The sequence below is a fragment of the Amphiura filiformis genome, chromosome 2, assembly GCF_039555335.1.
Source record: "Amphiura filiformis chromosome 2, Afil_fr2py, whole genome shotgun sequence".
Taxonomy (NCBI): domain Eukaryota; kingdom Metazoa; phylum Echinodermata; class Ophiuroidea; order Amphilepidida; family Amphiuridae; genus Amphiura; species Amphiura filiformis.
In genome coordinates, this window is record NC_092629.1 from 12,173,177 (window position 1) to 12,191,908 (window position 18,732).

General features: G+C 39.1%; 1 protein-coding gene across 1 annotated transcript in view; it reads right to left on the reverse strand.

Moving 5' to 3' along the window:
* LOC140138250 (angiopoietin-1 receptor-like) overlaps positions 1-18,732 on the reverse strand; it is a 43,010-nt gene that overhangs the window by 18,293 nt on the left and 5,985 nt on the right. Inside the window, exons 2-9 of the mRNA XM_072160167.1 lie at positions 15,731-16,018; positions 12,974-13,134; positions 12,375-12,477; positions 9,866-9,997; positions 9,174-9,311; positions 1,472-1,687; positions 462-574; positions 45-216 (exon numbers count right to left, since the gene is read on the reverse strand). Coding sequence (XP_072016268.1) covers positions 45-216; positions 462-574; positions 1,472-1,687; positions 9,174-9,311; positions 9,866-9,997; positions 12,375-12,477; positions 12,974-13,134; positions 15,731-16,018 — 1,323 coding nt within the window. The remainder of the gene's footprint in view (positions 1-44; positions 217-461; positions 575-1,471; positions 1,688-9,173; positions 9,312-9,865; positions 9,998-12,374; positions 12,478-12,973; positions 13,135-15,730; positions 16,019-18,732) is intronic.

The following is an 18,732-nucleotide window of genomic DNA, read 5'->3' on the forward strand; positions in this document are numbered from 1 at the left end:
CAGTCATGTGGTTCCATAGCCAACCGACTGGGACCGAGTCTTACCAATTGCTGTGATTGAGACAGTGTAGCTGAACATATGACCATCCACATTGGCATCACACTTAAACTTCCAGTCGCCATTGTGTCCATACGGTGTAAAATAGAACGTTAGTCCATTCCGTTGATAGTCGAAGTCTTTGTTGGATTGAGGGGGTATACTGGGCGGGTCCACTTCCTGTAAATAACACAAACGATGATGATAAAGACAAATTGGGGATGGGGATGGTGATGATGATTGTGATGATGAAGAAGCCGAATGATGGCAACAACAATGATGACTATCACGATGATGATGATATGATGATGATGATGATGATGATGATGATGATGATGATAGTCATGACGACGATAATGATGATGATGATGATGATGATGATGATGATGATGATGATGATGATGATGATAACTTGTTAAACATACCTCGATCGACAGAAGAGGACATGGATTGATACTTTGATCACATTTGCATTGTAATGCCACCCTCGCTTTGTCATTCAGGTTGACTTGGGTAACGTTGGCGGTAAATGTGATTTCTGTTGAAAAATACAGATCATCAGTCGTCATTATTTCAAAAGGACGAAAGAGTTGTAAATGTCATAAAGGTAAATACCATAAGCATTCTAAGTGCATAGCAGAGTTGCAAACTTATTTAGTTTGGTGGGATTTCAACATGGTCAATGCAGTAGAAAGAAAAGCAAGTCATTCTCTAAATTCTGTGCATCTCTTATGCAACAGGGAGCATTTGCGTCCCAAAGATTTAACGATCTTAAAATGCATGAACGCTCATTCCGTCCGGTGCATGTCAATCTTGGGTTAGATTTCCTAACCTCTAATTATTAGGATCCAGTCGAGGGTCCCTTCTAAATAAAGGCGTACAAATTTACAATACCACAATTTTGTATACAATTTCGGTATTGTTTGCCGTAGCAAAAACTAGAGAACGAGAAAATGGAACCAATTCGCTGTAGAAGTAGTAGTGATACGATAGGTGAATACAGTTTTTTGAATGTATTGCCGCCCCGCACTAGACGTACGCTGTAACTCTGCGTCAACCAGTGATTATCAAATAGGCATAAAGACCTAGATCGTGATTCTATAGCAATTTCAAATTATGCTGACATCACTCAGACCTGTACGAATAGTGTCTTTGAAAAGAGCGGTTTTGTATTTAATATATGATTGCACATACACAGACATGACAGGTGATGAGTGCAGTCTACTTGTAGGTAGTGTAGGCAATGCATTAAAAAATGGTATTCGTCTATTCCTATGGTAATTAATCGTGTTACATGACTACTTCTACGGCGAATTGAGAGGCTGTATTTCGTAAGCTTTGGGCACGTCACAGTGGAGTGATTTTGAATAGTTCAGATGGGCGTAAACTGCACAAAGGCGTAGGACTAATAAATGGCAACCTCTTGGGAACGTACTTTGATTTTCGCATAATGATCCAGTAAATTCTATCGGGCAATCGCAGCCTCCCGAAGCATCGCAGGTTCCACCATTCATGCAACTGCATACATCAGCACACGTTGGTCCAGTATAACCTTGTGGGCAAATACAGCCTTCAAAGGGGTCGCAAGTGCCGCCATTTTCACAGTAGCACCCTTCAGAACACCCTGCACCGTACAAACCATTCGGACACGCTGGAAACAAAACAAAAAACAATAATTTAAGTTGATTGAATAAAGGACGAACGCTGTAGAGGGTACAAACCCAGCCAGTATTAACCCTTTAGCAGTAGGGCCATTGTGAGACCTCTATTGCACTGGCACTCCGGGACGTAGCCTGTATGATTTTTCCAGAAGGGAGTGACTTTCATGCAGAGGGATTTTGTGAAAATAGTCAAAATGGTGAAACATGGTGTGAACAAATCGTTAATATCACGACGTTCTCCCGGGGAGATGCAAAAAAATGTGGAAGGTGTTCCAGAGGCAGCTGTTCCCCTGACACTCCCCTGACCCCCCCACCTTGCCCACGTGAACTTGAGATACATCATCGAATGTCAATGCACGTGTGCATTGACGGGTCATTCAAATCTAACATGTTCAGGCAGGTTTCTCAGACCAGAGAAGATCTTCTCTGCTCAAACAAAAGTCTGAAACTCGCAATTGACTCTATTGTCGAGAATTCTCCCGGTCCCTGCACTTCGTGTATCCGCTGGTACTCATGCTCATCGGCAGTATCGCGCTGCTGAAGAAACGCGATTCGCGAAACACACAAAAACTGGGTAATCTTTAAAAACACATTCGCGAAATAATGTAAAAAGGATGTTTTAAATAAATATGCATACATATTACTATAGACAAAATGGCTTTTTGGATCAAGAAATCTGTTTTTTTAGAATCAAGACACGAGGCTATTCACCAAGTAAACCCGTCTTCTCGTTTATTGCACATAATACGTGGCATAAGAGCGAGCGGCTTTGCCGTCTCTGCTTATCATGCCGCTCGCCGCCTGAATTCCAATTATGTCAGGGGAGCCCACATACGCCATTAGTCGAATCTTTACGGTATTCTAGTCATACCATCCAACAAGATACAGCTTTATATAAATACAGTGACTGATTTCAAAAGTTCCTGAAAACTATTATTAAGGCCGAGTAAAGTGCATGTTTTTCAGATAAATATACCCTGGGCTTCAGGAAACAATTAGTTGTTCTGCTCCATCAGTTGCCTTAAAAAAACCAGCTCATGCCTCGCAATGAACTTGTCTACATGATGGACCCGTTATGGTTTCCGACTAGTCGACTACTCAGGGTCATCGCTACAACATGTTTTTCACTTAGGCGTAAAAATAGGGTTGTTTGTTCCTGTAGGCTGTTTCTCTGCATATATGCTGGACTGATTGGAACTGTTAGAGTGACTCTGCTACTTAGATGTACGAAATAGATCTCTGTACATACAGACGACTTAACGTCCCCTCCGATGGACGGAGCAAGAAGAGCGAAGTCGGAAATTTAAAAATCATCAATTTTCCTATGTGCGTTAAAAAATTTCTCAGACTTTTTCTCCAGTGCAGGTTGTCTAGCCAAATTTAACCCGGGCTGATTTGTTAGGTGCGAATTTCCTATTAAACCGCGAACTGTTCTTTATAATCCTATATTAGGCTTCGCCAGTCCACAAATGAGGTTCGATCAAAAAAATTAAAAGGGTTTGCTAGTCCGAAAGATAAGCTGAATTTATACTCGATCGCTGAGCGACGAGTGATTGGTATTTGACCAATGAGGTAGCGCGCTTTTCCAAACGCAACAAAAAACGCTTTATCTCATTGACTAAAAACCAATAGATGTAGTATTAAATCATCTTTAGGGTTGACTTATTATTAAACTTAACTTAAACTTAAACTTAAAGAGGAAGCCCCGCCAGAGTATTTCTTCTGGGGTGAACCAACCCTGCCTGGTTAATTGATGTTTTGATGTTATTGCATTAGTACGCACCTGACAAATTCAGAGATAAGCTTGTCACGGATTAATTTGATAACCGGGCAGGTTTGGTTCACCCCATGAACTGCTCTGACGGGGCTTCCTCTTTGATCCTGAACCTTAGTTCAGAAGTATTAGTGTACTATCGAACTTTCGGACGCAGACCAGTAACCTACTACGCCAAGTAAATGTTTATCAGAATGGAACTATTATTGACCTATTGTAATAAAAACAACAAAATCTTAAGTATAATGTACTATTGACCTTGTACAGGGTGTCACTGAAAAAAACTGTATCGCCGAAAATTATTAATTTTGTGGCCATTTTAATGCCCAAATTAAAAATGGCCGAATACTTAATGTAATTTTAAATTTGGAAAATTGACCGTTCCGTATTTGAAATGTAAGACTTTTACTAAAAGATCTCATTTTTCAATCCGTTCCACGGATTCAAATATTAATCGATGGTCTGTATGTGAGCACGAGACGTATGCAGTTGTCACGATGTTCAATATACAGCGAGCCAAAGAATTAAGGTGCGAGTTATGTAGTTTATATATGATTCTCGTGGAATGGGTTTAAAATGAGGTATGATTTGCACAAGAAGAAGCCAATTCAAGAAGAATGTGATAGCTACTTTTTTATCAACAACATCAACCATTTATCTCTGATTGGTTCGGGAATTAAGATACATAAAAATGAAAGCGTCCGTCGATACAGTTCTTTCTGGGACACCCCGTATACATGGTATAATTAATGTTAGGGTGACAAAGGAAGTCCTACAAGGGCTAAGTACCGATTTGTTTCATTACATGAATCACTAAATAGCAACCGCTAGATGGCTGGCTGAGATATCAATAATGGGGTTATAAGTGGCATAATACATGCTTAAGTTATCAAAACATAATGTGCACTTCGAGGGTTCAGAACCAGAAAGCATTAACTCAGTATGACCAGCTCTCACAAAATGAGCTTCAAGTTGGCAAAAAATAGCTTTCTTTGATATAACAGATTTGAAATCCTTATTTTATACCCTTAACATGCCTAACATCACACCAAACATGTTAGGATAGCACCTTCCTTCATTTAGTTTTCATAAGTCAGAATTTCCTTCAGAATTTCGTTGTTTTCTATTGACTTATTCATGATTAATGGTTTGTATCTTCTAAAGTACTATGCCAACTTTATGCTCATTTTGTAGGAACAGGTGATTGTGATTTAAGCTTTACTGTCTCTCAACTCTCGACTGTCTTGTCCTTTTCTACCATTTTTAAAATCTAAGAAGCTCATTGTTTTAGGTGAGCAAATGAATAGGTCCAATTGAGATTCCTTTCGCCTTGGAGCATATGCCCGCCCAAGTTGGAAACGAGCAAAGGAGAGTGGTTTTTAAATAATTATAGTGGCGTAATACCAAGCGAGGGAATCCTAATGTCTCAAATAAGAGAGCCACATCCCCACCCACTCCGACCAATCAGTCAATCCAGTATCATGTGTATAGAAAATCGCGACTGAACATTGCAGTCTAGTCAGACTTGGAAAGCTCAAATTGGAATTATACCTAACCCAACGTATAATGCTTGGTACTAATTTATATCAAATTAACTAGAAACTTGTCAATGGCTATTCGATTTAAAATCCACACTGCCCATGTGGAAAATTTAACTAAAATCTTCCACTGATAGAGTATGGGTTTCAACATGATCAAATAGAAATATTTGGTACCTTCCATTTGAAATACTCCAGTTGAAGAGGATATACATGAGGGTAAAGGCATAGGGACTCTGGGTTTAAAAAAAATTACTTTAGCCAATTCCATTTGAAAAACACAATTCGTCTATGGAGGACGTCTCTTAATTCTTCCACAGGGTATGGTAGATTTCCAATAGCCCAATTTCTTGTAGCAGGATAACGAAAAACATCGCATTACATTTTTTGAGTATACACTAATGTGATATTTAGTCCGCACGATATACCTATTACAGAATGTGATACACCCTTTCCGATCAAGGGTCAATCACCGAAATCCTGCGTAAAAAGCTATCGGGCGTGATACTGTCTGATTTACATGACAATGCACAACTTTTTGAGAGCCAACGGCCTTTATAGCAAGTTAGCGTTCACCTCGTTCCTTATCATATGCCTCAATAACGGACACCGACTAATTTAGGTGTTTGTTTGGCAGCGAAGCTAACCCAGTGGGCACACCTGACGTTGAATCAACGTTGATACAATGCCGAAATCCTAACCTGTGCCCAATAACTAACACCTTGATAATTATTGTGAGAGATAATAGATTGGTTGACTAATGAGGCAAATCGATCGGCAAATATGAAAGTAGGAAAACTTGTATGACCTATAGCTTGTATAGTGGTTATTGACGCAGATACAGCAGAGATATTTTCAAGCGATGTAGTAAGATTATGAAGATATTCTATATTCCTATGTGACCATTCCTGAAAGAGCTGAATTCTGAGTTTTGTTGTTTTGAAGATGTTGTCGCTCCATCGATTCGAAGCTTCCCGCCCTGGAAACCGATTATAGTGTGCCAAGTGCCCAGCGCTGGCTCTTAGAAAATCATTGAACAAAAGGTAGCAACGGCGGAAATCAATACTTTTACACCCTGCTACGATGGTAAAGGTACTAATAAATATAAATACCCGGTACGTCCAGGGTAGTCGGTCTCAACATGTTTTGATCAGGACGGCTTTGACCCACACCACTCCACGCCATACATAAATTCTGCCAGTCACATTTCCCCAATATGAAATTTTTTTAAAGTAAAATTTCAATTTTAATTTTACTTCATTAAAGTTTGGCGGAGGCGGGGTTCGAACTCACGGCGGCGGCGGACTGCTTTGGATACACTATGAACCCAGCGCCTTAGACCACTCGGCCATTTGTCTTCTTGGAATTCATTTGAAACTTATTTGAAGGTATAATCGCAACTTCAACATAGGCCTACCACGTGACAAGCAAAGGCAGAAAACGTACCATATTTTGGAATTTTATTTGCCTAAAAACATTTATGTGTATTATTAGCGCTCAATTAAGTTAACTGCGTGTTTTATACAAAAAAATCCAATAATAAACAGTGATAACTGGGCGTCTGTATGGACAATACATTATATCGATTTTGACACGTGCTTGTGTCTCAGTACATTTCCATGGTCAGTAAAATACTATAGAGGAAAACCTACCATTTTCTTGTATCACGTTCGATGTTTTTATCAATTACATAAAAATTCCATTTTAGACCCCAAATGTTTTTTCAGGAAATAAAAGATTAGATTACCATAAAAACGAAACAGTAATCTTTTGCCGGGTCTAATGTAATATTCACATAGGATTTTCAACGTTTTTTCTATCCTTATTTTTGCTCAATTTAAAAAATATTTTGGCGTATATAAAATTGAAATAAAATTCTCTGCTTCTTAAACGACATCAAATGTGCCACAATTGGGTATCACGAATCGTTATATATGATGTGCAGTTAATATTCATATTTTCTTTTATGCAGAGGATGCTTCAGTTTTGACAGGAAAAATATTTTCTTGAAAACCCTCTCACTCGGTTATTTTAAAAAGGTAACCACGCTTCCCTAGAATGTGCAATAAATTAGCATTAAAATTTTTCTTATTCTAACAGCAAGCGTTTCTAGAATGTATTTTGGCGAAATGTGGTGTGGCTTTGACCCTTGTGTGTGGTTTAAGACAATAAGTACTGATTGAAATCAGGAAATGTACGTCCCTGGTTGTGTATCATTGTCTGAGAGGTTCAACCCCGGAGTAACACCAAATGTTTACGTTTATTTCAAATCTGATTTTAACATCGTATAGACGTGTCCACTATAACAATGTCTATTTTTTAATACAAAAACATGCTGCACTCCAACACAATAAAGCTGCTAAGAAGTTAGGAACCTCGGCGATGAGCACTGTATATGCAGACTAATCAATCAAATGTTGATACTTTTGTTGTATCATAATTATTTCAACAATTTGCTACGCAGCTATTGAGATACATCGATCAGAAAGAATTATTGTACCCCGGGTATAATCACGTCAATAACGTCTATAGCGGCGCTAACCTCCTGCGAACTTCTTTTTTTCGACAGAGAGAGCAAGAGAGAGAGAGAGAGAGTGAGGGAGATTCAGGCGAGTTAAAGCCCCTTCAGTCTCCTTACCAAGTCAGCACTTCGTAAGCTCCAACCTTACGACCTCAAGTGCCTCCGAACTGAGGTTGCGTGAGCGCTAGCTCATCATGTCCCTAAGACCAAAGGCGTTCATGAGCCCCGAGGGCCAAGTTCGAGGACACCACTCATCTTAAGCAAAGTCAGTAAGCAAGAGGGCCAATGGACAAGGAGCAGTGCGGGCTCTTCTAACAGTACCATCTCCTTTATCAGCCCTATTTCATTTTCGCTTGGGGGTCGCTGGACTTTATACACCCTCCCCACCCATCTGTGTAACTCAGTGGTTTTGTCTGTTATTCGCAAAACCTAGTGCAAGTCCTTTTTGTTATGTCAGAAACCTACTCTCTCTTTCTCTCTATCTCTGTTGTATGCCCATCCTTAGTGAAAAATTGCCGGAAGTTGGCCCGGGCGTATGGCATTGATAAAAGGTTAATGTTGATGTTTTTTCCTTTCCATGTTTAGAAAAACAGATTTTTGACACACACAACACGTTTAACCTGCTTCATAATACTTTTATCATAACACGTGTGTTTAAAAAATAAAAGTTTACCTATTATTAAAAACAAAACATGTTAAAAGCAATGGTCTCTGAATTAGCTGTCATTGCCGGAAGTTAAACGTGATATTGTCCTTGTTGTTTTAATTTAATTTATATGGAGGCAGGGACTAAAATTGAAATTCCAGTGATTGCACAGTCTTATTATATGCGTTCAAGTGAAGAAGATATTTGTGTCGGGTGGTCACGTTGATGCGTTTTGTAAGATAACAATGACTACATATACCTACACGTTGATCGGCTCGAAATCGGCGAGCCTATAACATCGCGGATTTCAAGAATTGGCTTGTGACATTTGCCAGAATCATCACGAATTATTCATTCAAATCCTATACATTGTCTTTTTTCATTAATATAGACAAGATAGGTCAACTATATCACTCTTAACGTGGGTCTACTTTTCGGCGTAGTGGTAAAAGCCTAACAATTCTCACCGATCACGACCTGATCGTTGAATTCGGGCATTTACATAAAGGAAAGTCAGCATCAAATTAGTCCGCTAGGTATAGCCTTAACGTGGGTACAAAAATTCATTGCAAACATTATCTAAGTAGTTTCTTCTCTCAAAATCACAAAATGACGAATACCTGGCAGCTATAAACCGTCCGCACCCATTTTGTATTGACTATAGAGGGCGACGTAAACAATTTTGAAAACAGACATTTTTAAGCGTAGCGTAGAGCGGGAACACGCAGATTCGAACAAAGCCAGGCGCACTACTCCGCGTCGTGATACATATCTCCACAAAATGGTCCAAAGTGCCATCGAGTCAAAGAAGCATTTGTGATTTCAATGATTCAAGCCGTTTTTGCCTAGTTGGTTGATCGTTACCCGTGCTCAGCGAATCACTCAATACACTCCACTGGTTATAATATAGGGACGGTTTATAATACGCTGGAATTCGTCAGTATGTAGTTTATTTATAAGCATTTTAACGAAGCTAGTGCTTTGCTATTCAACTTACCGACATCACATGATGTTCCATGCCAGCCTGCTGCACACGAGCACCCAAACGGATCAGGGAGACAAAACTGCATATAGCTACATCCGTCGGCGTCACACATATGCTCACATTGTGGTCCATATTTGTTGCTTCCACATGCTAAATAGGATATAAAATATTTCATTAAAATTGTATATTCTAATTAGGTTTTATAGGAGTTATATCGACTTGAACATGTTTAAAGGCAACATGTGCAACAATGCTCTGCATTTGGAGATTTTTTACTCTAAATATCAAGCGTGATCTCAAGAATCACTGAATCAATAGTAGCCTTGTTTGTACTCATTTTAATGTATTTTTCATGCTGATTCCAAATATGGTAATGACAATGTACAATTTTGAACTTGGGGTTTGATACTACTATAATCTGAAACCGAACTAAAAATACTAGTTTACGTCTGACATTAGAGGAAAGACGCGGCATGATTGGGTAGCTGCGCAGTACGGCATTTTAGGTCTGGTTGACAGAATGTCAGACGCAAACTATATCATGTAGTCTTTTTAATTCAGTCTCGGTCTCAGATTAATGATTATAAACAACGAACGAGCATCCATATATTATTGGCTTATCATGATCATTTCCACACATTCCCCGGGATGGCGACGGGAAGCAAGTGAATAATGCGTTATTTATATAAACAAATGTATCTTACCAGTTTCACACAAAGTTCCTTTGAATCCAGGCGGACATATACACACTCCAGTCGTGTCGTCACAGATACCACCATTTGTGCACGCTGGACAGTCAGATTCGCACCCGGGTCCAAATTTAGCTGCTAGACAACCTGGACAAAGAAACAAAGGGCGTCAAAAACGGAATAACATGGACACATTCAGATACGGGGCATCATGGTCAACTAGCAGGAAAAACGGTTTGACACTGAAGCGGAACATGTAGATGTAGTTTCAGGTATCAACAGTTAATCAACACTAGAACATGGGTAAACAGAGAAAATAATTTACACTTCCCGAAGTGCATTTCTCCCATTTGAATTCCCTGTGCTGATTTGCTATCTAGTGCAACATGGATCGATAGTGACAAAAAGTACCTCAATGAACAGAGCACATCCATATCTTGCAAAATACGTCTATTTCTTGATTTTTGACACATATTGAGCCATGCGCCAGTCTACTCTCCAAAATGAAAACAAAGGGAACCTGTATACAAAGTGATGAGGAGTGTCATTTGATGACAAGAGGTGATATAGTATGTTGCAAAGGATTCTGGAAAGGGTACGATATCTTCTAGGATGGGTACATGTCGAGGGCAAATGGGTAAATGTTCGATATCGGAATTTGAATAATCTGCCCTAATATAACAACGACCAGTATGAAATGTTGAAAATTTATAATTTGTGACCTGCTACCACGAAATTAGCGTGAAGTCGCAAGTTGGTAGTTTCGAGACGCCCTGGCTACTATATACTTTAGTGTTCTTTGTTTCGCACGCACCTGTTCAAGCCAGAAGTATGTATGTCCTTTGTGAATGGGGGTACAATGGGCCGTTGACTGGTGTGTACAGCATGTACAGCTGCGCGGCATACAAAGAACATCACCTCAGTCAGCCAGGATGTTTTGAAACTACCAACTTGCGACTTTACGCTCATTTCGTAGTAGCAGTTCACATTTTTGCAGAATGTATATAGATCATTGATATGATATAAACAGATACGTCAAACAAATAACAATTGCTTTACTTTGACAAAATAGGCGTATGTTTAATGTACAGGTCTGTCAAAAAAGATTTTATGATATCCAGAATCTGTGAAACATCCTTCCCATCATTCAACTTTCATAACTGAGTCGCGCTTTCATAATAAACACAGGAAAACCCCACAATTTATCTCCTGAAAATCATTTGCCTGTTTATGTATAAAAGACACAATCATTTAACATTTTAAAGCAATAATATGCGATTTGCATAAAGAATAGATTCCTATTTAAATGTTAGTTTTTACTGATCACATTGTACCCTGTTAATCTTAACCCAAACAAATGATGTAAAACGATTTAAATTGCTATTTTCATTCCAGCGCCTACAATGCGTGCATTAGCTCGCTAAAAGTTATAGCTACATACACTTAAAGTACATATCATTAGATACGTGTATAAAGTTTACTTCGAGGACTGATAAATGTTAAAAATATCAATATGCCATAAAATTTGAATTATATCGCGAATTTAAAAAAATCAAAATTATTTGATATCAGAAGGACATTCTTCGTATTCAGGATCGATATGTGTCTGATATGCTCTCATGTCCCATAAAAATACAGTTCAAACGTTGCTATCCGATCCCTAAAGGGATCTTCATAGATTTTTTTTTGTACAAAATGTTTTGTCTAACTGCATCACCAAACGCATCAACAATTCGGTCCACCTGATTCGGTTGCTTCATAATACGATGCGCCTCCAGCGTTTACTGGGGGAGAGGTCAAAATACGCAGCTCAGTGCATAATGGGGAAATGTCGACATCCAAAGCCCGCGTAAAACGAATACAAGACAGGAACTTTTGTATGTCATTGTGTGTTTAAATGTCAATATAGCGATGTTACACATGAATGAATGTGCAGTAAAACAGTAATTTACAATTATTATATCAAAGTAGATCCATTTACTATCTATTTATCACACTGAATCCTTCGTGCAGCTGTTTTGTCGACCTTCAAGGTCAAATATTGGACTCGCAAGAGCAACCGTTGGCGGCGCAATATATTGTGAATCGCCAGAATTAATCACAAGATATCTGTTAATTGCATAAAACATAAAAAAATTCAGGAAATTGTAATGCAAATTGCACTGTTAGCAACGTACCAAGCCGAATTCGACAGCCTTGTCGCGTCGTGCGATAAGGAAAAAAACCGGAAGTAATGAAAGTACTTTTGTTTAATCTATCTTCATTTTGAAATGCAAAACTCTTAATTTTTGATGAACTTAGAGTTCTGGTTTTTCAAATCGATGCAGACGCTAGTGCTACTACTATCTGATACCACAGAGCTTTGAAGTCAGAAAACAGAAAACACGACGTCCAGCCAGGGATATGAAACATATCCCTGGTCCCTGGCAAAAACAAATAATTACAGTTTCTTATACTCGTTTATCAGCATAATGAGATGTAGTCATAGAGCAAAAATATTTGTCAAAATATGACACCAACTTACCTCGTACTATAAGTCTTGAGAAGCCACCCATATCTCGTTGTCCTCCAATGTAAGCTTCGTAGACGCCTTCATGAGCATGAGTTACATTGGCAATATGGTACGTCTGTAGAGTTAACATGTGGCATGAAATAGAACTTGAGATTGGGGGTTACAAGAAGTTCGCATGTTCGCTGTCGAAAAAGGAGCCAAAGGACACCTCCCGCACCCTAAATACACGTCTTATTTGGCCCTATAAACTCTATCGGTGTCCGGTTAGGTACCGGTGGCTCTTTCTTGTCATACCCTGGTGATGTAATAATTTGTATATAATAACATTTGCATAGTGTTATTTATTTAAATCAAAGACGAAAGCAGTAGCACTATGCAAATGTTCGGGGCATCGATAGTGCGATGGGACCAAATTAGATGCTGTGCCTACAATGTAACGCTAACCACCGTCATGCTTTCATTAGGATAAATCGTATGTAAAAAAAGGCTATGTAAAAGACCAACGCTCGAGTTTTCTCCTTTCAAAAGGCAGTATCTATTTTATTCCCAGACACATGGGTGACATGCAGATATTATATGCATAAAATATAATAATTTGGTAATTTTCTTACCTCACTCTGAACACCTGCTGATATATCGGTACCATTAAGTCGTACTCCATTGTGACGCCATTCTGCCATATCTGAAGCCCTTCTCATTCCATGGGTCATCTCTATGTCAACGCTATCTCCTATACTAACTGTAATTGATAGTTTAGTTGGTTTCAAAAGTGCTGTAAGAAATCAGAAGAATCATTGTATCAATAAATTTACAGTATACAGGGTGTCCCTGAAAAAATAACTGGGTGAATGAATTTGAACATAAGTCGTGAAATAGACATCAGAATCAAAATCAAATCAGAATCAAAATTTAAAATGTAGCGCGTAGCTCATTTTATTAGGTTTTTTGGATTCTAATGCCTATTTCTTGACTTATGTCCAAATTCTTTCACCCAGTAATTTTTATGGGACACCCTGTATTATTAATTGTGAACCATATCTTACATAAGCAGCATATCCTATTACATTAATTCTAATCTTTAACTACAATCATAATCTTCCCCACCTATCCTTTCATCAGTGGTGGAGCCAGAATTTTTTGAGGGATTTGGGGGCAAAATATAGTTCGATTATTTCTGTGATATTTATATATATTATAATATTATATTAAGGGGTTAACGCGAGAAGGACCAATCTGCGATAGCTGCCCTATTGACAGTTGACCATTTCTGTATTCTATATTGTATACATATGACACCTGGCAGCTATTGCAAGTAGGCCTTTCTCGCACAACACCCTCGATACCAGGTTTATTATTATCACGTAACACTATTCTATTGTGTGTCACAGTCCGTTAGGAGTTAAGATCCTGCTCTTTTTGAAACTAACTGTGTGAACTATGCGCAAGTATTGCTCTCTGACTACACGGAACCGACGGCTTAACATCCCCTCCAAAGGACGGAGTACTCCATTTTATCACTTGACCCTATACGTTGTGTGTCACAGTCCGTCAGGAGTTAAGATCCTACTCTTTTCGAAACTGACTGTGTGAACTATGGCCAAGTATTGTTCTTTGTATATACACGGAACCGACGGCTTAACATCCCCTCCAAAGGACGGAGTACTCCATTTTATCACTTGACCCTATACGTTGTGTGTCACAGTCCGTCAGGAGTTAAGATCATACTCTTTTCGAAACTGACTGCGTGTGAACTATGGGCAAGTATTGTTCTTTGTATATACACGGAACCGACGGTTTAACGTCCCCTCCAAGTTCGTTTACCCAATTTTAATGAACCATGAGGAGAGTAAAAGTAAAATTTCAATTTACAGATGTCGACAATTCATTTCAGACTTCTTTTCCTATAAGTTCAATATCTAAGGAAGTTGTCACCTTGAACCCGGGATACCATTTAGAACTATATATAACGTTAAGGACACGCTCTCCCACTGTAAGTAAGGGTATGTTCTCTGTACATCATAATTATGGAATCGATGGATTAACGTCCAATCCGAATGACAGGACACTCTCATCATCTTTACCAATATAATCATTGGGAGAGGGAAGTTGAAATTATAATTGGGAATAGGGAGTATAGATGGTGCGCAAAACAAAAGCACCCATAATACCATGTCAGTTATTTCTACGAATGGTTAGAACGCACTAGGCTTACAGAGAAAAGAAATTAGTACCAATTTCCGGTCAGTGTCACAGGTACAATGACGGTTTTCTCACGTGTCATCTTGGTGACATAATTCACTACACCCATGATAATCGTGTCACCACAGATATTGCCACATGAATGCGTCGACTATGATTGTATTTCTTGTTTACGCGCGATAAAGCTACCACTATTTCCCCTCATAAGGACAAGCAGTGGCCATGATATAAGCAAAGTCATGGTCAGTTGAAGGTTTCGATTAATTTGTAGTGCAATTTTAGCCACAATTCAATAACATTCATTTGCTGATCATGCTCATCTATCAGGACACAGTTCTGTGACCTTTAAATGTGTTGGGTACGTAAACTCCTACTCCATGACTTTTGAGTTAATTAATTAAAGCCATATTATAACATTTGCGGAGGAGAACGCCCTCCAAAAAAATTTTAATTCAGGTTTTTGCACGATTGTAATGTACTTTAGTAAACAAAGATTGTCTGCAAAAATCAAGACTTCAGGTGCTATAGTTTTGTCAAAATCCGAGATTTTGAATAAACCGCCTGAATCAGCGTTTTATTATTACGATGGAAATATAAGTCGAACGCGTATTCAATGTCAACACACCCCTACGTACACGGCGTGCGTGACACACACACACACACACATGCCAGAGGATCGTACCATATTACAACCGCCGGAGTAACATGCATTGGCGCTAGTAGTAAATTCCAATTTTCTTTGCTTTACCTCACTTGTTCGGCTTAAAATTAAAAGGGAACATATCTGACAGTAAAAGCTACCATTTTATGGAAAATAAATACTAATCTATTTTTAAAGAAATGTTATAATATGGCTTTAATGAAGGTTTATTTATAATGAACTGTGCCCTTGGAATTGATGCAACTGAATCAATTATTTCATAGCTCAAAATTTGACGTTGTGGCTGAGAATATTAGTCTCAGGTTGTGGGGTATGATTCTTTGTGTTCATCACAAAACATTTACCAGTAGAGTCAATGAGAAAATATGGGCTTTTCACTATGTTCACTGATACTAATATCTCCAGTTTGATGAAGAAAAGGTTGGGATGATGTACATCCTCCATTCAGGAATTTCGATGCAGAAGGTTTGGGATGGTGAATTCTGGTTCAAAAAACAATATTTCTTACCATCTCGAGACATTTTTAGTGCAACCACACGCTGCCCTTCCGTCCGATCTGACGTACAATGAAAGACTCCATACCTGTCTTCTCCGAATGACGCATCCCATACCGCTACAAGCTGGTTCTCATCTATCACGGGAGGCTGGGGAAGGCCAGAGATGGTGCCCGTGTAGAAGGTGCGAGAGAGGTGTAGCATTGATGGGGTAGCTTCACCCGTGGCATCTTGGCAAGAAAGACGGGTGGCTCCATTAGTTACGAGAGGTGTGGAGTTGATAACGGTAACTTGGTCAGCATCTGTCAAAGAATGAAGAAATAGAGTACAAATTAGACCTGTCAGACACACCCCTACACCCCAGGGGCACACCATATGTTTGTTGTTGGGTTTGCCCCCCCGGAATTTTGAGGTGGTGGGTCTTTGGGAGCTGACAGCGTATCGGTAAAAAAAGGGTCTTTCTTTCTTGGCTTTCTGGTTGAAAATCGCCTGGCAAAAAGCAGAAGTGTTAGGAATGAGCAATTTAGTGGTCTTTTAGAGCTGAAATAATTACAATCAACGGTGTGTTGGTAAAGTTCTGGGGTCTATCGGAGCTGCGACGGTGGTCCAAACACACGGGGTCTTTCTGGGAGCATACCTGTAGGCCTATATCGTATGATTAATTATGTGGCAGTGCCCCCTAGCCCCCACCCCGGCATACACCACGCCATTGTCAGAGATCAATCACACTGACACATCACACACCCACACCGCCACCAAATAAACCAGAAACCCTACAAGCTTTAACCCTAATGCTTAGAAACATGAAGAGGTTATAATATTTCTATTTCATATTTGCTGTATCATATTGCCCATCACTAATTATGTTATGTATCATATAGACATAAAATTTATATTATATATACCTGGAGGAATGGCGACTTTATGCAAAATAGGAGACTGATTTTATGTCCGTGACGTAATTCTTTGTCCAAATTATTAGTGCCGAAAAATGACGAACATTTGCACTTTTCAAGGCAGTTAAGCGAATGCCCTGGTGCCGTGTGTCATTACCGCTCATGCACTGATCAACCACACGATAAAAAGATCCGGGAAGCACCGTAAGAAAACTTGGCAAGTGGTGGCAAGAAAGTTTCGCACCACGTACGTCGAAGTTCCCTTTTCAAAGGGCGAACTGTTGTTACGAAAATCAAAACGACTGGTAAACAGGTCTACTAAATGACCTCAAAAGGTCAATCTTCTTCATAAAATGACGAAATTGCAACAGTGACTGTCACCCTTACGAGTGAAAATACAGCTTATTTAGCTGGGGTCATCGGTTTGAATATTTTCCTAACATATTGGACTAACTCCACAGCTCTATGGTTTTTCACAATATAACAGTAATGGAAAGAAAACTGAAATTGTTCGTCATTTTTCGGCACAAACATTTTTGGCAAAAAATGACGTCACGGACATAAACAACAATCTCCTAATTAGCATAATGGTCGCCATTCCTCCAGCTAGCTCGTCCTGTGATTGGTCCATTAGTTATCTAGTATTTATTCTATATCGCTGGTTGTGTTAGTCCAATAATGTTACGAATATATTTTTTCTAAAAACCACATGTGAGATTGCGCATAGTACGTTCGGCCTATACTTGCACGCGATCGTAGTACGCACAACTAAAGAAGTGAAGTTGTAAACTACAGTCGCGTTCATTTAAGAATAAGGGTAGTTTTCATGGCGGTTACTTAATTTTTATTAAATAGAATAGTTTATAATTTTATATATATGCAAATTAACTGACTAAGGATGAGAACAAACAATAGGAACGCCTGTTTTTACTTGATATCCTATCGTGTATTCGAAGATAGGCAGGTCCATTAAGTAGACCGGTATCCACTACGAATTCTCGAATTAATTCTCATTCCGTACTCCAGAGGACAGAATAACCAGCTTCCTCATGCATGTTACCCACTATGGATGACGAGCATTATTCATCACTGCCCTCCCACGCGTGATGACCAGTGATGGTCAAGATCACGTTATTATGATTGTCATTCAGGTTGATTTTATCGTTGGCCACGCGAATGACACGCTGACCATAGACCCTTCTATAGTCTATGTCTATGCGCTGACACTTCGCCTAAACGCCGGCCACATCAGAAAATCAGTTCTTCCCATGGTGCAGTTCATGAAAGTGAACTAGAATATTCATACTACTCGGTCTGCGCGATTGTTATCTTTATTTGCTTAAGGGGTCACGTAGCCATTGTTCAACATCACCAACAAGATCCGTTGTACATTCATCTTGAAATAAATCAAGCATCACATTCAAAATAATAATTGTTTTAATCATTGGCAAAATGGAGATTATGTTCTGGTTAATATTCCGGGCATTTCTCCCTGGTTGAAGATAAACGGGGATGTGCCCGGGTTTGGGGTAGCCTACCTTTTCAGCGATTTTGGTATCGATGGGTGGGTTTTCAGTGAAGACCAATGTGCCCAATCGGGCGCGTTTTGGCAAAAGTGCCCTTAAATCGCCCAACCAAATTAGGGCAAATTTTGGTGATTTTTTGGGTGCTGTTGAAGTCTGCGTTGCTCATCCCCGTGCAAATGTTTTGAAGACCCACGGGGGTGGTTAATATATGAACAGGGGATTGAGAGTGTATGCTGGGAAGGCATGGTTCTAACGTGCAGCGCCGCGGCCTAATCGTAGCCATTTCAGTGATTATACGTGTTAATTATTTGTTTTATGTCATAATTATAGTGAAATAGTGTAATATGATGGCGTTATTACCTTGGTTAGTAGAGAGTCTCATTTCCTTTATTTTAGGTGACATCCGCATGGGTTTCCTGAATGAGTTTATGAGCCATAGCAATTGTACGCCTACTATTATGTGCTAGGGCCTATCTACGAATAGAGACCAAAAAATTGTTATACCAGATTTGTAAATGTTTGCCAAAATATATTTTACACTAACATGTTGATAACATTTTAAAATGTTGTTGTAGTATTTTTATCAAAACGTTT